This window comes from Myotis lucifugus, unplaced genomic scaffold, assembly GCF_000147115.1.
Source record: "Myotis lucifugus unplaced genomic scaffold, Myoluc2.0 scaffold_247, whole genome shotgun sequence".
Lineage (NCBI taxonomy): Eukaryota > Metazoa > Chordata > Mammalia > Chiroptera > Vespertilionidae > Myotis > Myotis lucifugus.
This window is the reverse complement of record NW_005871295.1, coordinates 1,194,011-1,220,485: the sequence shown is the minus strand read 5'-3', so window position 1 is coordinate 1,220,485 and position 26,475 is coordinate 1,194,011. Positions and strand designations below refer to the sequence as shown.

The window sequence follows — 26,475 nt, the reverse complement described above, 5'->3', positions numbered from 1 at the left end:
AGGCTGTGAGAGATTTTGCTGTACAGGATACAGATAATAATAACAGGAAACACCTATTTGGCATTTACTAAGTGCTTGACACCCTACTTAAGGCTTTATGTTTATTAATCTCATTTAATACTTAAAACAGCCCTGTGAGTTAAGAGAAGAAATAGTTTATAGCTTCTTCCAAAACTTTGTTTTTAACCTGCATTTGTTTGAACACTTCATGAGAGAATGGTTAGAATAATAAAAAAATTAAAATATAATCCCTTGAGGTGATTAAAAATGGTGGAAAACTAAGTGGATGCTGCATGGACATGCTCCCAGGAACAAATTGGAATTACAACTGAAATACAGAAAAACTTCCTGAATAATCAACTGAAGACTTGCAGGAGAGAACCCCTATACCCGAGGACCGAGAGTGGAGACCACATAGAGACTGGTAGGAGGGGTGGAAGTGCGAAAGGGTTGGCTGGGCGCCCACAGACAGCAACTGAGTTCTGAGAGATATCTCAGCTGTGGGGGTTGCCACTGAGAACTCTAGGGTCTAATTCCCGAGCTGGGCCCCCCAGCAGAGAGCACCACAGCTGAGAAGGGTAACCACATAACATCTGGCTGTGAAAAGCAGCAGGGTTGCTGTCTGCCAGGGAGAGACAGCTGGAAATTCAGGCACCCTCTTAAATGGCCAACACACAAAATTCCCTGTGGAGCCACCTACCTTATGCTCCCACAGAGGGAGGGCAGAGTGGACTGGAGCTGTGTGAGCAGAACTGGACATGGGGTTAGAGCTGGAAGGCAGATACTCCCAGTTTCCTATGCTGAGTCATTCCCTCACATAGGGGAGGACATCTTTCCCACATACATTTGCCTTGCCTTGGGGGAGACAGTTGACCCACCCTATTGGAAAACACCTTGCTCTGGGGCCACTTAAGAGACCAAAAATACTGTCTTGACTCTATTGTTTGCTCTTGCCTGTTAAATTTTAGGAGATTTTTAACATCTCTTTTTTCAACATCCTGTAGTTTTCCAAGTACAAGTCCTTTACCTCCTTAGGTAAGTTTATTCCTAGTTATCTTAATTTTTTTGTTGCAGTGGTAAATTGGGTTGTTTTTTTAGTTTATCTTTCTTTGAGTTCATTATTGGTGTATAAAAAGCCATAGATGTCTGGGTATTAACTTTGTATCTTACCACAATGCCGAATTCATTTATTAAATCTAGTAATGTTTTGATGGAGTCTTTAGGATTTTCTTTGTACAATATCATGTCATTTGCGAATGAGGACACTTTTACTTCTTTTCCTATTTAGATACCTTTTATTTCTGCTTCTTGGCTGATCGCTATAGCTAGCACTTCCAGTACTATGTTGAACAGGAGTAGTGAAAGTGGGCATCCCTATCTTGTTGTTGGCTATAGGTTTGTCATATAAGGTTTTATTATGAAGTATTGTCCCTTTTTTTAAAAAATATATTTTATTGATTTTTTACAGAGAAGAAGGGAGAGGGATAGAGAGTTAGAAACATAGATGAGAGAGAAACATCGACCAGCTGCCTCCTGCACGCCCCCCAGTGGGGATGTGCCCGCAACCAAGGTACATGCCCTTGACCGGAATCAAACCTGGGACCCTTGAGTCCGCAGGCCGATGCTCTATCCACTGAGCCAAACCAGTTCGGCAAAGTATTGTCCCTTTATTCCCACTTTGCTGAGAGTTTTTATTAAAAAAGGGTGTTGGATTGTGTCATATGGTTTTTCTGCATCAACTGTAATTTTTGTCTTTCAGTTTGTTTATGTGATATATCCCGTTTATTGATTTGCAGGTATTGTTCCAGCCTTGCATCCCCAGAATAAATCCCACTTGGTCATGGTGTATGATCTTTTCAATGTATTGCCAGATGTGATTTGCTAAAATTTTGTTAAGCATTTTAGCATCTATGTTCATCAGGGATATTGGCCTGTAATTCTCTTTCTTTGTAGTGACTTTATCTGGTTTTGGGATTAGGGTAATGCTGGTTTCATAGAAAGAGCTTGGAAGTGTGCCTTCCTCTTGAATTGTTTGGAATAGATTGAGGAGGATCGGTGTTAGTTCTTCTGTGAATGTTTGGTAAAAATCCCTCGTGAATCCGTCTGCACTAGGCTTTTGTTTGGTGGAAGTTTTTTGATTACTGCTTCAATTTCATTGGTAGTTATCAGCCTATTCAAATTTTCTGATTCTTCCTGATTGAGTTTTGGAAGATTGTATTTTTCTAGGCATATGTCCATTTCATCTAGGTTGTCCAGTTTGTTTTAGGAAAGTTGTTTGTAGTATTTTTTTTTTACAATCCTTTGTATTTCTGTGGGGTCAGTTGTTACTTCACATCTTTCATTTCTGATTTTGTTTATTTGGGTCCTCTCTTTGTTTCTTGGTGAGCCTGGCTAACAGTTCATCAATCTTGTTTATCCTTTCAAAGAACCAGCTTTTGGTTCTATTGATTTTTTTTTGTCTCTGTTATTTATTTCTGCTCTGATCATTATTATTATCTCCCTTCTACGTACACTGGGTTTTTCTTGTTGCTGTTTTCTAGTTGTTCAAGTTGTAGAGTTAGATACCTTATTACCAGTTTTTCTGTTGTTGTTGTTGTTTTCTTTTTGAGGTAGGCCTGTAGAGCTATGAACTTCCCTCTCAGGACTCATTTCAATATGTCCCCATAGATTTTGGATTGCTGTGTTTTCATTATCGTTTGTTTCCAGAATGTTTTTTATTTCTTCTTTGATCTCTTTGGTAACTCATTCATTGTTTAATAGCATGCTATTTACCCTCCATGTGTTTGATACTTTTTGTTTTTATTGTAGGTGATTTCTAATTTTATGCCATTGTGATCTGAGAAGATGCTTGTTATAATTTCAGTCTTCTTGAATTTGTAGAGACTTAGCCTGTGCCCTAATATGTGGTCTGTCTTTGAAAATGTTCATGTGCACTTGAGAAGAATGTATATTCCATAGCTTTGGGGTGAAGTGTTCTGAAGATACCAATTAAGAATATCTGATCTAGGGAGTCATTTAGGATTGATGTTTCTTTGCTGATATTTTGTTTAGAAGATTTTTCCAGTGGTGTCATTGGGGTATTAAAGTCCTCTACTATGATTGTATTGCTGTCGATCTCTCCCTTGATATCTTCCAGAAGTTTTTTGTTGTTTTTTTTTTTAATGTATTTGGGTGCTCCTATATTTGTGGCATATAGGTTTATCAGAGTTATATCCTCTTGTTGATGCACTCCCTTTAGTATTATGAAGTAGCCCTCCTTATCTCTTATTATGGCCTTCACTTGAGGTCTAATTTCTCAGGTATAAGTATTGCTACTCCAGCTTTTTTTCTTTTCGTTTGCATGGGAAAATTTTTTTCCATCCTTTCATTCTCATCCTGTGTGTGTCTTTTGTTCTGAGGTGGGCCTCTTGTAGATAGCATATAGTTGGGTCATGTTTTTGTATCCATTCAGCTACCCTCTGGCTTTTGATTGGAGAATTTAGTCCATTTACGTTTAAGGTTATTATTGTTAGGTACTTATTTATTGCCATTTTAATTCTGTTTAATTCTGTATGCCTAGGTTTCTCTCTCTGTTTCTTCTCCTCTTACAGCATTGCCTTTAGCATTTGTTGTAATGTTGGCTTGGTGGTGATGTATGCCTTTAGCCTTTTTGTGTCCAAGATGCTCTTTATTTGGCTGTCTATTTTGAATGGTAGCCTTGATGGATAATAGTAATCTTGGTTTTAGACCCTTGCTTTCCATTACCTTGAGTACTTCATGCTATTCCCTTCTGGCCTGTAGAGTTTCTGATGAGAAATCAGGTGTCAGCCTTATGGGAGCTCCTTTGTAGGTAAGAGTTTGCTTTTCTCTTGCTGCCTTTAAGATTCTTTCTTTGACTTTAATTTTTGGCAATTTAATTATGATGTGTCTGGGCATGGGCCTGTTTGGGTTCTTCTTGCTTGGGGTTCTCTGTGCCTCCTGAACTTGTGTGACTTTTTCTTTACCAGGTTAGGGAAGTTTTCTATCCCTTCTCCCTTTCTGCCTCTTCTGGCACACCTGCTATTCGAATATTGTTACATTTCATCTTGTCCCACAGCTCTCTTAAATTGTCCTCCTGTTTTTCAATTGTTTTTTTTCTTTTCGGTTCTCTGATTGATTGATTTTTCAACCTCATCTTCTAATTCACTGATTCGATCCTCAGCTTCCCCTAATCAGCTGTGTCTTCCAATGTCTTCTTTATTTGTGCTATGTTGTTCTTTATTTGCTTTCATAGTTACTATATCTTTTCTCATGCTCTTGAGCATCTTTACCATCCTTACTCTGAACTCTTTATCTGATAAATTTCTGATCTCCATTTCATTTATCTCTTCTTCTGGAGAATTCTCTTGTTCTTTCATTTGGGGGTTGTTTCTTTGTCTCCTCATTTTGGCTTTCTGTTTGGGTTTGTGACTATCTATTAGATTGATCTGCTACGCCTCTCAATCTCTAATGCAGGACAGTGTCAAATGCTGTTTCTGACTGATTAGGTCAGGCAAAGACTGTAAGCCTCCAGATACCATATCAGATACCATATCTATTTACAGACTGATATGATTCTGTCTTAAATTGTCCTCAATCAATCATCCACAACAGTGTTTGGCAGTTGCTTCTGCCTGGAAGCTAATTGTTATTCTGGAAGCTAATTGTTATTCTCAGACTCTTAATTGGGCCTCAGCAATGTTTTCCAATGGGGTGGATCAGCTGTCTTCCCCAACAGGCAAGGTCGCCTGTGTACCTAATGCCTGCATGAGAAATATGACCTCCACAGCGTAAGGGAATGACTCAGCACAGGAAACCAGGGTGTCTGCCTTCTGAGCTCTAACTCCTGAGCCCCGGATCCTCGCTTCTGTTCACACAGCTTCTGTCCACTCTGCCCTCCCTCTGCAAGAGCACAAGGTAGGTGGCTCCACGGGGAATTTTGTGTGTTGGCCCTTTAAGAGGGTGTCTGAATTTCCAGCTGTCTCTCCCTGGCAGACAGCAATCCTGCTGCTTTTCACAGCCAGATGTTATGTAGTTACCCTTTTCAGTTGTGGTGTTCTCTGCTGGGGGGCCCAGCTCTGGGATTAGACCCTAGAGTTCTCAGTGGCGACCCTAGAGTTCTCAGTGGCAACCCCCAGAGCTGAGATAGCTCTCTAGAACTTCAGTTGCTGTCTGTGGGCACCCGGCCAGCCCTTTTGCCACTCTGCCACTCCTACCAGTTTCTATGCGGTCTCCACTTTCGGTCCTCAGGTATCAGGGTTCTCTCCAGTGAGTCTTCTGTTGATTATTCAGGAATTCCAGTTTGTTCCTTGGAGCATATCTGTGCAGCATCCCCTTATTCCGCTGCCATTTTTAATCTCTGTACTTTATCTTTTAAATTTGCTTCTCTTTCCACCTCCACATAGAACTTGCTCTTGTGTGTATAGTTTGAGCTGTGGTTTTCTGTATTCTGATTGTATCTTTTTTATGTCTTTACAGTTCCCTCAAAATGTCTGGTGCCTTGATTATATACCTTCAGGTGTTATGGATTGTTTTCAAGTTTTACAGATTCTTTTCCTTTTCGTATATCTTCTCTGATGTTCTCCGATGGGGAGCTGAGGAAGTAATAGGAGCATATATTAAGTCTGCCATCTGTTCGGATCAGTCTGCTATTTTGGTCCTGACTTCTAATTGATGTCCTTTAAAAAATTATTTAAGGTTCTGATAATAATGTACAGTGGTTTTGGTTATTGATAAACAAAATGAGCATCCAGACAAATTAGCATACACTGTTGTGTTTGACCTTTTTATGTATTATCCTACCTAATGGGTTAATTTAATATGGTTTTATTTAATTTGAAATAATTGTAACTACATTTTAAATATTTTTGTTTTCTTAGGGAGACAATTATAAAATCTTATATTTTCAGCAATTCTTTTTGAGCAAATGAATAAAAGGAGGTAAAAGCATTATTGCTCTTAGTTTATCTATGGAATGTTTCAAGTCAAAAAGCAAAGCTATTTCAAGGTTGATTAGCATCTGAAAAAAAGTAGTTTAATGCAATTCATTCTCATAATGTAGGTTAGCTATTCAAGTTCGATCAGTTAGCATGAAAACTCTTACTCAGTCCTCAAAGCGCAATTTAATTTTCTTCTTTGGAGTCTTCCAAATTCTCAAACAATTAATTGTTCCTCACTCTATAATTTTATGATGTATTTTATTGTATTATACTAATTATAGGAGTTTTCTTATATTAAAAATACTGTTTTATTCACCAAACTCTGAAGTCCTCCATATTTCTTTTTATTCACTTTTTGCAATCAGAGCATTATATTTGTCTCCTCATTTTGGCTTTCTGTTTGGGTTTGTGATTAGAACATAAGAATTTTAGGAATGGAAGGATGATACTAACTCATCATTCTAATTTTCTATCCCAAATAAATTACAAACTATGTGGAGTCCTGAGATCATAATGACTTTTAATAATGCAACGTTTAAGTTTAATTTGAAATATGTCATTTATTTTTATGAGGTAAGAATTACCATATGGATTTGTAAATATGCAATTACTAGAGGCCTGGTGCACAACATTCGTGCATGCAGGAGGTGGGGGGGGGGGGTCCCTCAGCCCGGCCTGCGCCCTCTCTCAGTCTGGGATCTCTCAGGGGATGTCCGACTGCCAGAGGCGGGAGAGGCTCACTGTTCCTTAGCACTGCTTTGGGGGTGGGAGAGGCTCCCGCCACTGCCACTGCACTTGCCAGCCATGAGCCCGGCTTCTGGCTGAGCAGCGCTCCCCCAGTGGGAGTGCACTGACCACCAGGGGGCAGCTCCTGCATTGAGCGTCTGCCCTCTGGTGGTCAGTGTGCATCATAGCGACCGGTCGTTCTGCTGTTCGGTTGATTTGCATATTAGGTTTTATTATATAGGATGTGGTGCCTTTGAAATGTCTCATTGTATAAAAAAGAAAACTAATCCCGTTTTTAAAATACATTTTTAACAGATAAATCCCAGTATTTTAGATTTGTTATTTTCTTTTTTGAAGGATCAAAGTAACAATGAAATTATGATTGGAGTGATGTCAGGAGGAATTCTGATTTATAAGAACAGGGTACGAATGAATACCTTTCCATGGTAAGGACTTCCATTACTTCTTTTGCTTTTTTATATTACTAATATAATAATTCATATTAAAGAAAGTGATGAAGTATATTAATATTGGCATGCAAATTTATTTTACTTACTTGGAATCTACCAGAAGATACCAAAATAATTGTGTTAATTTATTTCAAAAATTGCTTAGCTTCTCAGAAATACTACTTTATGAATTTTTCTCTTAGGGAATTTCTAAATTTATACTGTAATATAATAGCTAGCATCATGTCTACTCTGGCAGAGAAGCTGACTGGTCTAAGGTTAAACAACTGGTAAGTATGAAGTAGAACTTTAAACCCAGGTCTTTCAGATTCCGAAACACAAGCTTCTCACTTACCACTTCTCTCAAAATTAGAGCTACATGTAAAAAAAGTAGTGTGCCACATACTAAATATGCTCCCTCATATCTTTTCATGTATGGTTATCCCTGAATTATTTAGTTCAAATTCACACTTTTAAAATGTTGAATAGTGAATTGGGGTTATTTGTATTCTGTAAATTAGACTTCATTAAAATTAATACTAATAAAAAACAACACCATTAAGCCTGGCCAGTGGTTGAGCATCAACACATGAACCAGGATGTCATGGTTTGATTCCAGTCAGGGCATATGCCCAGGTGGCAGGTTCAATCCCCAGCATGGAGCGTGCAGGAGGCAGCTGATCAATGATTCTCTCTCATCATTGATGTTTCTATCTTTTCCCTCCTTTCCTCTCTGAAATCAATTAAATATTTCTTTTTAAAAAAGAAATACGTTTTTTTTTAAAAAAAAAAACACCCACCATTAAGAAAATAAAATGGGGAGGAGAGAGTTGTCGTTTCCAGTCCAGCAGGTAAAGAACTTGGAAGTCATCACTCCTATCCTTACAACAAAAAAATAACAACAAAAAAACAAGGAAAAATGAAAATCAACTATTGTTTTTAGATCCCTCAGAGAATTAAGTACTCAAGGCATACTGCATCTCTCAAAACTGGAGAGACAGATGAATATAAAGAATGACAGTTTACTATGACTAAGAAATCACTGCTGTAGCCAGCAACTGGTAGGAAATAATTAAAGGGTAATTGACTATTTGCTGGAGACTGAGCAAAGATAGCTTGAGAGATGAAAACTCCTGAAGTCTCAGCCTTAGGAAGGCCCCCCATGTTTTCATAAGTTCTACCATCAGTTGTTCACCAGGTTCTCAAGGTGAAAATTGGAGAAAAATCTACTCATGTTCTGGAAGGGTTGGGGTTGATGGTGCTGGTGAGCCAGGAGATAACCATTTAAAATATGCCCAGAGCTTTCTTTTCTCTTTAATGAAGGTCTGCCCTCAAGGAAATCCATTTTACTAGTACTTAACCAACATGGTTTTTTATCACTAAGAGCTTAATCAAAGTTGGGGAAGGGAAATCCCCACATCCGGCTCCCTCCATAGTTCTTGTGTCACCTAAGAACAAGGTGAGCTGAAAAGCACTGAAGGTCATAGTCAAGGGTCATAGACCATTAAATCACTGAGACCTAATCATAGGATTAAAGAATTATTCCTCCAACCCACATCTTACTACATCAGCAGGGTTCCTGTATAATACAATTAAAATTTAAATAACTGCAGGACTCAGACTACATAAGAAGTAGTTTGTAGGGAAACCCAGAGACAACAGGAGAGATAAAAACAAAGATGGGATAGGAAATAGCTTCAAACACCTACCTCATAAACTGTTCCTTTGAGGAAGCTACAATTTGATAGCTTTAGTTTCTAAAGGAATTTATGCCCCAGGGCATTATTGAAAACAATAGAGGATTGTGGGTAAGTAAGGGAGTGTTAACACTTGGGAGTTCTTATTGAAAGACTGGGATGTCTGGTACCACTGTCATTTTAGGATTACTGTGGGCATATTCAAAGCTATGCCTTCCTGAAAAGCAACAGTAGAAGCTTAACACGGAGGGTTGACTGCTGGAGATAGAGTTCATAAAAATAATCCAGCAGCCCTGGCCAGTGTGGTTCAGTGGTACAGTGTCATACTTTAATAGCTCAAATTCTGAAAATAAAATGTATTTTAGTAATATTTTTTAAAAATATATTTTCATTTATTTCAAAGAGGGAGAGAGATAAAAACATCACTGATGAGAGAGAATCATTGATCGGCTGCCTCCTACACACACCCTACTGAGGATCGAGCCCAAAAACCTGGGCATGTTCCCTAACCAGGAATCGTACCTTGACCCTCTTGGTTCATAGGTCGACGCTTGACAGCTGAGCCACACAAGCCAGGTGATGAAATATATTCTAATAAACACTGCCTTTATAATTATTCAAAGTGTATATACATTTTTGTATATACAAAAGGACACCCTGATTAAGATATCTATGGAAAATCTTTTAATGTTATGCTAAATCATAAAAGTGTCAATACTTTTTATGTAAGTAAAATCAGGGAAAAGTATGCTTATTCTCTCTACTTCAGCTTTGTTACTTAAGTCCTAACAAGCATATTAAGTCAAGAATCCTATCTAATAAAAGAGAAACATGGTAATTAGCGTACGACCGCTACCCTTCCCATTGGCTAATCAGGGCGATATGCAAATTAACTGCCAGCCAAGATGGCGGCCGGCAGTCAGGCAGCTGGAAGCGAACATGAGGCTTGCTTGCTTCAGTGAAGGAGGACTCCAACGTTCCCCGCCTGCCTTGCCGGCCTCTGAACTGGCAGTTTGAAACATTGTAACAAATATAGAAGCTAAACAAAACCCCAGAAACCAGCTTTCAGCTGGCCGGGATCTCAGAGCTGGAGATGATACAGTGTTTCGATTATAGAACCCAAACAAACCAGATACCTACTTTCAGCAGCAGAGGCCTTGGCCCAGAATAAAAAGAAAAAGAAAAAAAGGAGCAGTTGGGAGCTTCAGTCACCCACCAGCCTGAAAACAGCCCTCAGCCCCTCACCCAGGCTGGCCAGGCACCCCAGTGGGGGTCCCCACCCTGATCCAGGACACCCTTCAGGGCAAACCAGCTGGCCCCCACCCGTGCACCAGGCCTCTATCCTATATAGTAAAAGGGTAATATGCCTCCGGGCACCGGAATCAGCGGAGCCGCGAGGCCTTCCGGCACCGGGATTAGTGTGACAGGGGGCAGCGCCCAAACCCCCTGATCACCCTGCGGCTCTGTGTGTGACAGGGGGTGGCGCCGCAACCTCCCCATCGACCCTGCCTTGAGTGTGACAGGGGGCGGTGCCCCAACCCCCCAATCGGCCCTACCCTGAGCGTGACTGAGGGTGGCATCGCAACCTTCCAATCTCCCTGCTCTGTGCATGACCAGGGCGGCGCCCCAACTCCCCAATCACCCTGCTCTGAGCCTGACCAGGGGCTGCACCTAGGGATTGGGCCTGCCCTCTGCCACCCAGGAGCAGGCCTAAGCCAGCAGGTCATTCTCTCCCGAGGGGTCCCAGACTGTGAGAGGGCACAGGCCGGGCTGAGGGACCCTCCCCTCCCCCCCCCCCCCCCAGGGCACAAATATTTGTGCACCGGGCCTCTAGTATGAAATAAAAGGCAAATAGATTGAAAAGAAAGAAGCAGATATGAGTACATATATAGATTGGCTGAAAATACAGAAATGAAAGTGATATAATATGTAAATGCATTGAAATAGTATTCATAAGAAGGCTAGTGTAGCTAATACTGTATTGCTTTGTACAATGGTCCAACCAATTTGGAAAACTGTTGTGTAGTTTCTTAAAAATTTAAACATAAAAGCTATCACATGATTGAGCCATTCTATTCCTAAGGTTTTACTCAAGGGAAATTAAAGCAAATCCTATATAATAAAAGGGTAATATGCAAAGTGTCCCCTAGACCGGGAGTTCGACCGGGGGTGGGGCTGGCCCGCCAACCTCCTGCATCCCCTTTCTCTGGTCAGGCCAGCCATCCGGACCCCACCCATGCAGGAATTTGTGCACCGGGCCTCTAGTGTGAATTTACAGACTTGCACACATTTTCACTAAGTGGTATGCATTTACTTTTTATCCATATCTTCTATGGCTTGATACATCATTTCTTTTTAGAGCTGAATAATATCCCATTGTCTGGATATACCACAGTTTTTTCATTCATTCACCAACTGAAAGCCATTTTGTTCCTTCCAAGTTTTTGCAGTTATGAATAAAACTGCTTGCTATTAACATCCATGTACAGATTTTTGTGTGGACATGCATTTCCCATTCCTTTAGTTAAATGCCAAGGAGTGCAGTTTCTAGATGGTATGGTACAAGTAAGTTTAGTTTTGTAAGAAATTGCCAAATAGTCTTCCAAAGTGGCTGTACCATTTTGCATTCCCCCCAAAATGAATGAGAGTTCCTGTTGCTCCGTATCCTCGTCAGCATTTGATTTTGTCAGTATTCTGGGTTTCGGCCATTCTGCGGGTCTGTAGTGCTGTCTTATTGTTTTAATTTGCATTTCCCTGATGACATATGATGTGCTTATTTGCCAACTATATATCTTCTTTGGTGAGGTGTCTGTTAAGTGCTTTGGCTCATTTTTATTGGGTTGTTTGTTTTATTGTTAAATTTGAAGAGTTTTTTGTATATTTTGGATAATAGTCCTTTATCAGATGTGTCTTTTACAAATATTTTCTCCTAGTCTGTGGCTTGTTTTCTAATTTATTGCCTTTCACAGAGAACTTTTTAATTTTAATAAATTCAAGCTTCTCAATTATTTTATTAATCATGTTTTTGGTGTTATATCTGTAAGAGCATCCCTATACCCAAGAGTATCTAGATTTTTTTCCATTGTTATATCTAAGAGTTTTATAATTTTGCATTTTATGTTTAGGTCTCTGATCCATTTTGAGTTAATTTTTTTGAAGGGTATAAGGTCTTTGTCTAAATTTATTTTGTTTTTGCATGTGGATGTCCAGTTGTTCCAGCACCATTTGTTGAAGGGACTGCCTTTGCCCTTTCTCAAAGATCGTTTGACTTTATTTATGGAGGTCTGTTTCTGAGTTCTCTATTCTATAACATTGATCTGTTTGGGCTATTCTTTCACGAATACTATACTGTTTTGATTACTATAGCTTTATAGTAAGTTTTTAACTCAGGTAGTCTCACTTCTCCAACTTTGTTGTTTTCCTATAATACATGTTGGCTATTCTGGATTTTTTGCCTCTCCATATAAACTTTAGAATTAATTCATCAGTATTCACAAATAACTTCATGGTATTTTTATTGGGATTGCATTGAATCTATAGATCAAAATGGACAGAATTGACATCTTGGCAAACCTATCCAGGAACTTGGAATTTATTTGCATTTATTTATATCTTCATCGTTTTTGTTCATCGGAGTTTTATAATTTTCTTCATATACTCCTAGTGCATATTTTTTAGATTTATACTTAAGTATTTCATTTTGGGGGGTGCTATTGTACATGGTATTATGTTTTTAATTTCAAATTCCACTTGGTCATTGTTGCTATACAGGAAAGCAGTGGACTTTTGTATATTAACTGTGTACCCTGCAACTTTACTATCATCACTCAGTATTAGTTCCAGGAGGTTTTTTTGTTTGATTCTTTTGGATGTTCTACATAGAAAATTATGTCATCTGTGAACAAAGATAGTTTTATGTGATCCTTTTCAATCAGTGTATCTTTAATTTCCTTTTCTTGCCTTATTGAAAAGGAGTGGTTAAATGGGACATCCCTACATTTTACCTGATCTTAGATAGAAAACTAGTTTCACACCATTAAGTATGTTAGTGCAAGGGTTTTATAGAAAGTTGAGAAACTTTCCCTCTATTCCTACTTTACAGAAGGGTTTTAATCATTACTAGGCATTGGATTTTGTCAGATGCTTATTCTGAATGTATTGATGTGATCATGTAATTTTTTTCTCTTTTAGTCTTTTGAAGTATTGGTTTATAGTAATTGATTTTCAAAAAGCCTTGCATTTCTGGGATAAATCCCCTTTGGAATTGTTAGATTTCATATGATAATATTTTATTTAGGGTTTTTAAATTTATGGTTATAAGAGATACTGTTTTGTAGTTTTCTTGTAAGGTCTTTGTCTAGTTTTGGTATTAGGATAATTCTGACATCATAGGATGACTTTGGAAGTATTCCCTCTGCTTCTATACTCTGAAAGGGATTGTAAAGAATTGGTATAATATTTAAATGTTTGGTACAGTTCACTAGTGAACACATGTGGGCCTGGTGGCTTTTTAAAAATTCCTTTAATATCTACAGTAATCCCCTCTTATCTGCAGTTTGCTCTCCACAGTTTCAGTTATCCATGGTCTAAAAATTTTAAATGGAAAATTCCAGAAATAAACAATTCATACATGTTAAATTGTATGCTGTTCTGAGTAAGGTGATGGAATCTTGAACTGTCCAGCTCCACGCAGCCAGTAATGTGACTCATCCTTTTTTCAGCATATTCAATACCTGCCCATCAGTCACCTAGTATCCCTCTCAGTTATCAGATCTTAGTACTTACATTCAAGTAACCCTGATTTTACTTAATAATGGCCCAAAGTGCAAAACTTAGGGATGCTGGCAATTTGGATACGCCAAAAAGAAGCCATAAGTTGCTTTCTTTAAGTGAAAAAGTAAGTATATATAGGGGGGGAAATCATTCAGAGGTAGGGTTCAGTACTATATGCATTTTCAGGCATTCACTGGGGTATTGAAGTTTATCCCCTGAAAATGAAAGGGGACTACTGTATAGGCCCATTTAGATCAAGTATCTCTTCCTATGTAAATTTTGGCAGATTGTGTCTTTCAAAAAATTAGTTCATTTCATTGAAATTATCAAATTTGTGGGTATAGACTTGTTCATAGTATTCTTTCATTATGCTTTTAATATCAGTGGGATTTATAGTAATGTCTACTCTTTCATTTCTGATATTAGTACTTGTGTATTCTCTTTTTTCTTAGTCTGCCTAGAGGTTTATCAATTTTATCGATCTTTTAAAATAATTGTTTTCTTAATTTGCTAATATTTATGTCTTTATTCAGTATTTTAAATATTTCAGTTCTGTTTCTTTTTATCTAGGTTGAAGATTGTAAAAATTTCGTTTAAGTGCAAACAGTTTTTTATTCAACTTAGAAAAGAATTGGTGAGTATCGGTCTAATAATTATTAATATAAATGAAGTCTTAAGAAGTGACAGGTCATTCATGGCAACTTTTAGTGCTAGTGAAAGTGTTATTAATACTATTGAAAACTGCTTCCTGACTTAATTCACATTTTATGACAAGTTGTATTATTTTCCCAGTGTTTCTGTGGTTATGATTTAAAGTTGTTCTAATTATCCATTTTGCTATTTTTTAAGCTTAAAAACTGACCTCAGTCATGATGTTTAATATCAGTCCCCAGGGTCCATTCATGAGGGCAGTAACTGAGTATTTTATATGTTCTTTTTCTTTTTACTACCAAATCTATAGCAGTTCCTTCATATATAAGCTCATTTTATTTTAGGGAACCTGAGTGTTTAGTTTTAGTTCTTGTTCATGAACATATAGTTCATGTCTCCCTTTTTTTGTAGTGGCAGTGTCCTTTTTATATATTAAGTACAGCGTATTGCGTATGGAAAGTAATGTTTGAAAGAACTTCATCTTGTAGTTTTTTTTTTTCTATTTTATGAGATTAGACTAATCTTATTCTTTGATGTATATTATTTCTCAGAAATCTTGACAAATCACTGCAGATTTCAGGATAGTTGTGTGTTATGGGGATCCCTGTTCGTGGCGTCAGATATGGGGGGATGGCGTTCTCTCTTCTTGCAACCAGTGCAGAGAGAGAGAACTCCGGGGTTGATGAAATCTTGAATAGAACTCGATGAGGTTTAAGGAAAATTGAATAAAACAAGACTGAGACATAAATAGAGGAAAGCTGGGACCGGGTGTGGCGTCTGTTCTTTGATAGATGAACAGGGCCCAGAGACAGCGCAGCAACTTTTATTTATAGCCAAATACCAGGAAGTTTTACTAAGGGTAAATAAAAGGGGGAATGTGTGCATTTTTGTAGCTTCCTTGTAAATAGTCACCTCCGGGTGGGTCCGAATCGCGTTCATTCCTGGTGCTTGACTGGATTCAGATGAAAACCCATTTCCCGGCACCTGGCTTTGAAGGTCAACTGAGGCATTCCCACCTCTTGGTTAGAAATGCCCCCAAGATAAGGCTCTGCCTTCATCATGGATTCAGTTGACATGAATTTAAAAGAAAGCCAGTGCCTTCCCTGGCAGAGGGCCTTCCACAGTGTATGTTTAAAATATATTCAAGATCTTAAAATTGTATTTGAATCAGCTACATTTTATCAGAAGATAGTGATCTACTAAGTCACTATGATCCATCATTTATGCTCACAAAATAAGGAAGTTTTTTTCAACAGAGTTTTATTGAAATAGAAAATTATACAGATATTATGTATAGTGCTTAATAAGTATCCTATCTAATAATAGACAAACATGGTAATTGACGGTACCTTCGCTACGCCTCCCATGGGCTAATCAGTGCGATATGCAAATTAACCCAACCAAGATGGCGGCCTGCAGCCACGCAGCTGAAACGAGCAGGAGGCTTGCTTGCTCCAGTGATGGAGGAAGCCAAGGTTCCCCGCCTGCCGCGGCCTGGCTTTGAGCTCCGAAAGCAACAAAGTTTCAATTATAGAAGCTAAACAAACCCCAGATACCTGCTTTCAGCAGGCCGTGGCTCAGAGCTGGAGCGAGCAGGAGCAGCTCTCAGCTCCAGTGACGGCAACAAAGTTTCAATTATAGAAGGTAAATAAATCCCAGAATAAAAAAAAAGAAAAAAAGGAGAGGCTGGGAGCTTCAGTCGCCAGCCAGCCTGAAAACGGCCCTCAGCCCCTCACCCAGACTGGCCAGGCATCCCAGTGGGGACCCCCCACCCTAAAGGGGGTGTGGCCAGCCTGAAAACAGCCATCAGCCCCTTACCCAGGCTGGCCAGGCACCCAAGCGGGACCCCCACCCTGATCCGGGACACCCTTCAGGGCAAACCAGCCGGCCCCCAACCGTGCACCAGGCCTCTATCCTATATAGTAAAAGGGTAATATGCAAATTGACCCTAACAGCAGAAAGACTGAGAGTGACTGGTCACTATGACACACACTGACCACCAGGGGGCAGATGCTCAATTCAGGAGCTGCCCTCTGGTGGTCAGTGCACTCCCACATGGGAGAGCTCTGCTCAGCCACAAGCCAGGCTGATGGCTGCCAGTATAGCGGTGGTGGTGGGAGCCTCTCCTGCCTCCTCAGCAGCGCTAAGGATGTCCGACTGCAGTTTAGGTCTGCTCCCCGCTGGCAAGTGGACATCCCCTGAGGGCTGCCGGGCTGCCAGAGGGATGTCTGATTGCCAGCTTAGGCCCAATCCCCCCAGGGAGCAGGCCTAAGCCAGCAGGTGGTCATCCCCCGAGGGGTCCCAGACTGCGAGAGGGCACAGGCCAGGCTGCGGGGACCCCCCCCCCCCAGTGCACAAATTTTTGTGCACCGGGCCTCTAGTATGATACATAATGTTAAGATGTAGAACATTATCACCACCCCAGAAGCTGGTATTATTGCTAATAGAGGTGATGCCCACTTGCAGTCCTTAACCCTTCCAAAAGGCAAACATTACTCTCATTTGTATCACCATGGATTAGTTTATTTTTGAACTTCAAAGAAATTCTATAGGATGTTCTCCTTTTGTCTCCTTTTTCTCTCTTAACATTATGAAGTTCATCCATGTTTTTGAACTACTAGCAGTAGTTTGCTCCATTACTGTATGGTATTCTACTGAATGAATATACCATAAATAGTTATTCTTACGTTAGTAAACAGTTTTGTCATTTCCAGATTGTAGCTATTATTGTTAAAGCTACTTATGAACATTTTTTACATGTTTCAATAAATGCTTAGAGGAATAAAATATATCTTATCTGGAAACTGGAGAACAAACATATTTTACCTTATATGGGTAGAAGACAGTAAAGAAGTCAACTTTTCTAATTTGCTTCCCATTATAGTACTGTTATTACTCATCATAACAGTACTTATAGTATCTAACATTTATTGAGGTCTTACTGTGTACCTGGTAATATACCAATCATTTGCATATCATTTAATCCTTACAACCATTGCCTCAGATAATATCAGTAACAAAAAGTCAACTAACAATTGATTAAAGACTGTAGACAGACATACTCTGCAGAATGGTGCCTTCTAATGTTTTCTCTCTGAAATATCTCTTTGTTTTTAAATACCCAAACTTTATAGAACCTATTTATCTCTCAATACCACATTTAGCATATCTATTGTTTACAATATGTGTGGGAAAGTTTGTTACATTCCAAATACAATTGGTAGAATGTCAGAATCATATATAGACTTTTTGAAGTTAAGTGTCAAAAGAGGGAGCACAGAACAGTTACTGCAGTCATATTCTGAGACATTCTCTGTCATTTTTTATTGTTTGTGGTATGTGGTACAACATGTAACTATGTAATGCATGCAAAGCAACCCTTAAGCATAATTGAGAATTCTTTGATGATCTAGAAGTGATATTTTAAGCATATTATCTTCTAACAGTAATTTAATATCTATACCTGGGCATTTTACTGTATTTTAGTTATGAAAAAATATCTTTATGACCTTTTGATGGGCAAAGAGTTCTTTAATTGGACAGAGAAGCAAAACTATCTTAAAAGAAAAATTCAATAACCTGAACTGTGTTAAAATTAATAACTGTATTCATCAAAAAACATCATTAAGAGAGTGAAGTATCACAGACTGTGTATGTAATACACACACACCACATCCTGGGTTGTACATCCAATCTAATCTAAAAATATGTTAGTGGATTGAACAGACACTGCAGAAATTAGGATATCCACATGGCCAGTAACATGAAAAGATGTTGAACCTCACTAATCATCAGGGAAGTACAAATGATAACAAAAATGGGATACTTCTTCACATCCACCAGAATAGTGTAATGAAAATACTTGATAAAGCAGTGGTGAGTATGTGGAACCACACTGCTGGTAGGAAGGTGTGTATATATATATATATTTAACATTTTGTAAAACTGTTGGGTATTATTTGCTAAAGGTGAACACATACATATCTTTGATCCAACAGCAGAAATATGCACATGTGTGCATCTCACAACATGCAGTAATATACTGTAAATAGCAATATTTATACATACCCAAATTGAAAACATCAAATGTCTATCAACAATAAATGGATATATAAATAGTGGTATGTTCATATAATAGAATGCTGTGTAGAATGAAAATGAGTGAATCACTGCTTCATAATTATATGGATGAATAGAATATAGAAATATATCAAATAAAAGTCAGACCTAAAAACAAAAGATAATATATGTATGATTTCATGCATATAAAGTTCATAAACTAGGTAATCTGGTAGAAAGTCGAGAACAAGGATACTTCAGGGGTGCTAGTAATGATCATTTCTTGATCTGATTTGAGGTTAAATGGTTGCATTTATTGTGTGAAAATCAGAGCTGTACACTTATGACATATGTGCCTCACTTTATATAGCTAATTTCAATGAAGCTATTTAAATCAAACTTACAGAGAAAAATTAAAGAAATGCTCCATTCTGTTGCTACTTATTTTAATTGAAATTTGAGTTTCATAATAGTGTTTAGAAGTGCTGAATATTTTTATCTACTTATTTAGCACTTAAACAGATTTATAAGCTTAGAGATATTAAAGGATGTGATGACATATCTTAAAGTTTAATTTATTGGCCAGGATTATTATTTTTTATTTTATTTTATTTATTTTTATTGATTTCAGAGAGGAAGGGAGAGGGAGAGAGAAATAGAAACATCAATGATGAGAATCATTGATCGGCTGCCTCCTGCACGCCCCCTACTAGGGATCGAGCCCGCAACCTGGGCATGTACTCTTGGCTGGAATCGAACCTGGGACCCTTCAGTCCACAGGCCAGTGCTCTATCTGCAGAGCCAAACCAGCTAGGGCAGCCAGGATTATTATTTTTGTTGTTGTTAATCCTCACCTGAGGATATTTTTTTTTTCCATTGCTCTTCAGAGACAGAGAGTTCAGAGACAGAGAGTGGGAGAGAGAGAGAGAGAGAGAGAGAGAGAGAGAGAGAGAGAGAGAGAGAGAAAGAGAAAGAAACAAACATCGATGTGAGATTGGTTGCTTCCTGCACATGCCCAACTAGGGCCAGGGATGGAACCTGCAACCCAGGTACGTGCCCTTGACCAGGAATCAAACCCACAACCCTTCAGAGCACCGGCCAGCGCTCTAACCATTGGGAAAACCTGCCAGGTCCAGGATTATATTTTGAAACAAATTAGAGCTAGAAAGTTTTGAAAAAGATACATCAATTTTTAAACTTATTTCTAACTATGTTCTAAAGTAAAACTAAGAGTTGTAATAAGGCCCACATTTTAGAAACCTTTTCATTTATTTTGTTGCTTTTTTTTACTGGATAATAACAACAACAACAAAATAAACGAGTGATTAGTGCTTGTAAGGCTAGAATATTTACCTATAAAAAGTAAATGGAGCGTTGATCTTGATATATTCCTGGTATTCTCTGCTTTTTGTTATTTATTACAGCATGAATCCAGAGAAACCTTATTGGGATTTAATATGGTGAACTACAGAGCATGCAAAAATTTGTGGAAAGCTTGTGTAGAACATCACACCTTCTTCCGTTTGGACAGACCCCTTCCACCTCAAAAGAATTTTTTTGCACATTATTTTACATTAGGTTCAAAATTCCGGTACTGGTAAGTATTGCTTATGCATTAATGCTGCATTGCTAGATTTTTCCTCCCTTTAAATTAAAGGTATAGTTTATTGAACCATAGAATTGTTACTCATACATACCTACAGAATCAAAATCTCCATAACTATATCAATAAAAAGTTCTGTAGGTTCTTGTGAGAAACCTGTTTCATTGACTTTATTTCATTTCATTAGTTCCTATAGTTAATGAATGATATTTAATTATTTATATTCTAGAAATGTTATAATTTCTACTGTTTTTATAAATATTTACAAGAAAACTTCTTTGTTCCAAGACACCTTTTATTTGTAAGCTGTTTTCTGCATAAGCATACTAATACTTTGCTTTTTTTATGTGTGAGTTCTCAAACCCTTTATTGTAAAGAGTTCAAAACAGCTGTTATACAAAATCAGATTTAATAACTGAAAAGTATGCCTATGTTCTTTTCCTAATATTGTTGTATTTTTTATTTGTGATAGCTTTTATTTTTTTCCTGAAGGCAACAATCTTTGGGGGATAGCTAATCAGATAAAAATAACAGCATAAGGCTTCGTACAGGGTATTCTATTTAAAATGCATGCCTTCCCCTCCCCCCAAAAATTCAGTAGCAACTCAAACAGAATTGGGGAAATTTTAACATTGTCCCATGCACCAAGAGGTCAAGGCACATGCTCAGGTTTCAGGCTCGATGCCCAATAGGGGGCGTGCAGGAGGCAACTGATCAATGTTTCTCTCTCTCTTTCCCTCTTTAAAAATCAATAAAGACTTCTTATTTTTTCAGGCACAGCAGATTTTTAAGTGGCTTGGTGTCATGATTAACTCCTAGCTCACCTTCCTAAAAGCAATATTGGAAAAACTAAGGCAGTGGTACTTGCAAATTCTAAGGTAAATAGAGAGAGTGAGTGTTAGATCAATGGTGAAAGTCAAGGAAAACTTTACTAAACATTAAATATTGGTACTATACCTCAGCAAAGACAAAAGAAATCTCTAATGAGAGAACAGTACTGACCATAATGGTCTCAATAAATTTAATTCCTAACTAAGCAACCCCCAGAGTTATTGTACAAGGACTATACTTACCTATACTCTTCTTCTGTCCTTGAAAATACAATCTTCTATAATAATAAAAGCATAATATGCTAATTAGACCAGAGGATCTTCTGGACGAAGCCAGGGCTGCAAGGAAAGCCAGGTCCCAGGTGCCTGCCAGTGGCAGGAGGGAAGCCCAGGTCCCGGGTACCAGAGGGAAGCCGCTGCTGGCAGCCGGGGGAAGGAAGGCCTACTCTTGCATGAATTTCATTTATCGGGCCTCTAGTATAAATATAAATAATGCACACACCATTTTACTTAGCAGCAAAGAAATGAGTAGATTGTAGTATCCAGCCTTTCACTATAATTCAAACAGGTCTCAGATAAGATGAGAAAAAAAATCAAGGAATTTACCCAAACTATACCACAGCAAACAAAATCTATCATGATGACGACAAATACAAAAGAGAGTTAAATAATCAGTTTGGGGAAAAATCATCACTGAAAAAAAATGAAATTTCTACATGGATATTGATTTTTTTTTTTTTTAATGAAGAAGCTAAAGAAATTAGTTTAAAACAAGAAAATATTGGTGGGGAGAAGAGCAACACCTGCCATTCAGCCTATTACTGCCCTTGGGGGAATATGGGCCTAGTACTAGCAGGTTTTGCATTTCGAAACAGCTTTATTAAGGTGAAATTGACATACAATAAGCTACTATATTTAAAGTTTTAAAATTGATGTTTGGAGATACATACTCATTAATCCATCACCACTTAAGATAGCAAGCATATCTACCCAAAATGTTTCCCCAAACCCATTTATAATTCCTTTCTCCCACTCTTTTATATCCCCATGAAACCAACAATATATTTTACTGTATATATAAATATATGTAAATGGTTTGTTTTTCTAAGGTTTTATGTCAGTTTAAGCATGTATATTGCAGGTTTGTATTTTAGTCTGGCCTCTTTTACTAAGCATAGTTATTCTAAAATTTATCTGTGTTGTTACATTTATTGATGGAGTAGTATTTTATTGTGGAGTAGTATTCCATTGTATAGATATACTATAATTTTTTTATCTGTTCACTTGATTATGGATATCAAGTGGTTTGTTTCCCCATTTGGTTTGTTACCAAATTTGAGCTCTTAATAAAGCTACTGTGAACATTCATGTGAAATGTTTGCTTTAATTTCCCTTGATTAAATACCTAAGAGTGGAATGCCCAGATCATGTGCTAGATATATATTTAACTTTTCAGAAACTGCCAATCATTTTTTTAAAGGAGTTTGTACCATTGTATGTACCCACCAGCAATGTATGAGAGTTCCACTCAGTATATTCTCACCAATATTTGTTATCTTTTCATTTTACTAGTGTCTTTTGAAGAGCACATAATTTTGATGAAGTTCAAATTGCCAGTTTGTTCTTTTATGGATTTTTCTTTTGGTTTCATAGCTAAGAAATCTTTGTCTAACTCCAGGTCACTAAGATTTATTCCTGTTTTCTTCTATGAGTTTTATAGTTTTAGCCCTTAAGATTTAGGTCTATGATTCATTTGAAATGATTTTTGTATATGGTGGGAAGGATGGATTAATTTTGTTAGGGGTTTGCTTTTTTGTTTTGTTTTTGCATATGGACATCTAATTGTCCCAGCACAATTTATTGAAAAGATTATCCTTTTTCCATTTACTTGCTTTTACATCTTTGTTGAAAATCAATAATTCAGATTTTTACAGACTTATTTTTGCTCTTATATCTAATAAGTTTTAAATTCAGTAGTATTAGTTCTCCAACTTTGTTTTTTTTTATTTTCTCTTTTTAATTGTCTTTTCTTTTTCATTTTATTTTGGTTTTTTTTCTTTTAGAAGCAAAGCCTTTTTTTTTAAGTTTCTTTATATGATGAATGACATTGATTTTCCAAGTGTTAAACTTTCCCTACATTCCAGTGATAAACCCTACTTTGTCATCATCTTTTACCCTTTTCTTATATTTTTTTATTCACTTTGCTAAATTTTTATTTAGAATTTTTGCATTCATGTTCATGAAGGATATTATTTTGTAGGTTTCTAATAATGTCATTGTCAAGTTTTGGTGTTAGGTTTTTGGCCTCATTAGATGAGTTGGGGGGAAAATAAATGAGTTGGGAAGTATTTCCTCATTTTCAACTTTCTAGAAGACTTTCTGTGGTAATGGTATTATTTTCTTTTGAAATGTTTGATAGAATTTACCAATTAATCCATGTAGGCCAGAAGTTTTATTTACTGGAAGCTTTTGGACAACACATGAAAATTCTTTATTAGCTATAAAGTAATTCAAGATTTCTCTTCCTGAACAAGCATTAGTAGGTGTTTTTCAAGAAACTTATCTATTTCATCTAAGTTGTTGAATTTTTTGACATAAAGTTTATAATATTTCCCTTTTATCTTTATATCTCTAGAATCTGTAGGAATGTCATTTCTGTCATTCTTGATATTGATAATATGTTTCTTCTCTTTTTTTCCTGAATAGTCTCACTGGAGATTTATCAGCTTGGATTAAATATTTTTAAATATTGAACGACAAAGCTTTTATCCAGCCCTGGCCAGCATGGCTCAGTTGGTTGAGCATTGTCCTATGCACCAAGAGGTCACTGGTTTAATTCCCAGTCAGGGCACATGCCCAGGTTGCAGGCTCGATCCCCAATGGTGGGCATGCAGAAACTTTTTTTCAGACTTATATATAGCTTGACTACCATGTCTAAAAGGGGAAAAACATATATTATATGTTTATAAACATATACCAACACATAATATTCATATATTATAAAACATATATTATACAAAAAATATATTATACTTAGCCAGGTTGCCATTGAAATTTAGACATTAACAAAAATAAAAATCCTCACAGAATGTAACATTTCTGAACCCATTTTTTAAAAATATTTACTAGTGCCCAGCCGGCATGGCTCAGTGATTGAGTGTCCCGGTTTTGGGGCTCGTTCCCCAGTAGGGGTCTCGCAGGAGGCGGCCGATCAATGATTCTCTCATCATTGATGTTTCTATCTCTCCCTCTCCCTTCCTTACAGAAATCAATAAAAATATACCTTGAAAATATTTAATAGTAAAATTGAGCTATTCAGGAGATAAATTAAACTAGCTCATGAGCCCTAGCTGGTTTGACTCAGTGGATAGACTCTACCTTCAGTGGTTCTCAACCTTCCTAATGCCACGACCCTTTAATACCGTTCCAAATGTTGTGGTGACCCCCAACCATAAAATTTTTCTTGCTACTTCATAACTGTAATTTTGCTACTGTTATGAATCGTAATGTGAATATCTGATATGCAGGATGTATTTAGGCGACCACTGTGAAAGGGTCCTTCGACCCCCAAAGGGGTTGCGACCCACAGGTTGAGAACCGCTGGGATAGAGCGTCAGTCCTCGGACTGAAGGTTCCCAGGTTCACTTTCCAGTGAAGTGCACTTACCTCAATTATAGGCTCCATCCAGTCCCTGATAGTGGCACATGCAGGAGGCAACCATTCAATGTGTATTTATCACATTGATGTTTCTCTCTCTGTCTCCTCCCTCCCTTCCAGTCTCTCTAAAAAAATCAATGGAAAAATATATCCTCGGGTGAGGATTAACAAACAAACAAAAAATAGCTCATGAACTGGCCCTGGCTGGGTAGCTCAGTTGGTTAGAGTGTTGTCCCAATATGCCAAGGTTGTGGGTTCAATTCCCGGTCAGGGTATATACCAAAATCAACCAATGAATGCATAAATAAATGGAACAATAAATTGATGTTTTTCTCTCTCCTTCCCTCTTTTCCTCCCTTCTCTGCTTCCCTCCTTCCCTCCCTCCCTCTTTCCTTTTCTCTCTCTCTAAAAATCAATAAAAGTAAATAAATAAATAGATCAAGGAGAATCTGGCAAAAAGAACTAAGAATGAAGATTAAGCCCTTTAAATATAGAACTAATTCTTGAACAGTAGCCTATATAATAAAAGGCTAATGTGCAAATTGACCGAAAAGCAGAATAACCAGTTGCTATGACGTGCACTGACCACCAGGGGGCAGATGCTCAATGCAGGCGCTGTCCCCTGGTGGTCAGTATGCTCCCACAGGGTGAACACCGCTCAGCCAGAAGCCAGGCTCATGTCTGTAGAGTGCAGCAGGGTGGAGGGAGCCTATCCCGCCTCCACGGCAGCGCTAAAGATGTCCAACTGACAGCTTAGGCCCACTTCCGGCGAGGAGCGGGCCTAAGCTGTCTGTCGGACACTCCCCAAGGGCTCCCAGACTGTGAGAGGGTGCAGGCCAGACTGGGGGACACCCCCCCTGAGTGCATGAATTTCATGCACCGGGCCTCTAGTTATGACAATATAATAGAATTTAAACATTATATAAATTTAACAAAGTAAAAGTAGTAGTATAACTTAAGAAAACAAGAGGAAGCAAGGGATTAATGGAAATATGAGAATCCATATTAACAAAAATCAAACATTAATACACCAACTCCTTAAGGTTTTCCTAACCTTTTTTTAATGAATGGCAGTCTTTTATTGAAAGGGAACTTACTTTGATATTGTTTTCATTAAAAGTGGCACTTATAGCATAATCACACTATGATAGAATTATGTCCATATTTGTAGTCTTTTACATGTTTAAGAAAAAATTTTAACTGCTTGCAATGGAGATTATTTTTTTAGGGGTAGGACTCTGGCTCTTGTTTGATTTTTTTTAAATTATTTTTATTATGCTTTTCTATATTGTTTGAATTACTTATACCTTTATTCTTTTACCAATTGTTATTTTTTATTGTTCTAAAGATAAATATTTTACTGTCAGAATTCAGTGCTCTTACATTATGGTAACGTTTTTGCATTTTATTCAGTAATCCTGAATTCCTAAAGGTTCATATCCTAAATTTTTAAAGAACTCATACAACTCAATGCCAAAAAGACCAATCCAATTAAAAAATGAGCAGCAGACCTGAATAGACACTTATCCAAAGATGGCCAGTAGTCATATGAAAAGATGCTTAACATCACTAATCATCACAGAAATGTAAATTAAAACCACAATGAGATATCACCTCACATCTATCAGAATGTCTATCATCAACAACAACAATTGTTAGCGAGGATGTGGAGAAAAGGGGAAACCTCATGCACTATTGGTGGGAATGCAGATTGGTGCAGCCACTGTGCAAAATAATATGGAGGTTCATAAAAAAATTAAAAATGTAACTGCGTTATGAGCCAGCAATTTTACTTCTGGATATATATCTGAAGAAGCCCAAAACACTTATTCGAAAGAATATATGCATCCCTATATTCATTGCAGTGTTATTTGCAATACATAAGCGATGGAAGCAACTCAAGTGCCCATCAGTAGATGAGTGGATAAAAGAATGGGGGTACATATATACAATGCAATATTACTTGGCCTTAAGGAAAGAATGAAATCTTACTTTTTGTGACAGCATGGATGCACCTAGAGGGTATTATGCTAAGTGAAATAATTCAGGCAGAGAAAGATAAATGCCATATGATTTCATTTATATATGGAATCT

The 26,475-nt window shown here is 37.7% G+C and overlaps 1 protein-coding gene across 11 annotated transcripts in view; it reads left to right on the top strand.

The window, feature by feature from the left end:
• Positions 1 to 26,475, top strand: part of PTPN4 (protein tyrosine phosphatase, non-receptor type 4) — a 206,652-nt gene that overhangs the window by 92,182 nt on the left and 87,995 nt on the right. For all 11 annotated transcript variants that reach the window (XM_023762515.1, XM_014464397.2, XM_014464400.2 and 8 more), the window contains 3 exons: positions 7,020 to 7,108; positions 14,152 to 14,215; positions 19,716 to 19,888. In XM_023762515.1, the coding sequence (XP_023618283.1) occupies positions 7,020 to 7,108; positions 14,152 to 14,215; positions 19,716 to 19,888 (326 nt within the window). The remainder of the gene's footprint in view (positions 1 to 7,019; positions 7,109 to 14,151; positions 14,216 to 19,715; positions 19,889 to 26,475) is intronic.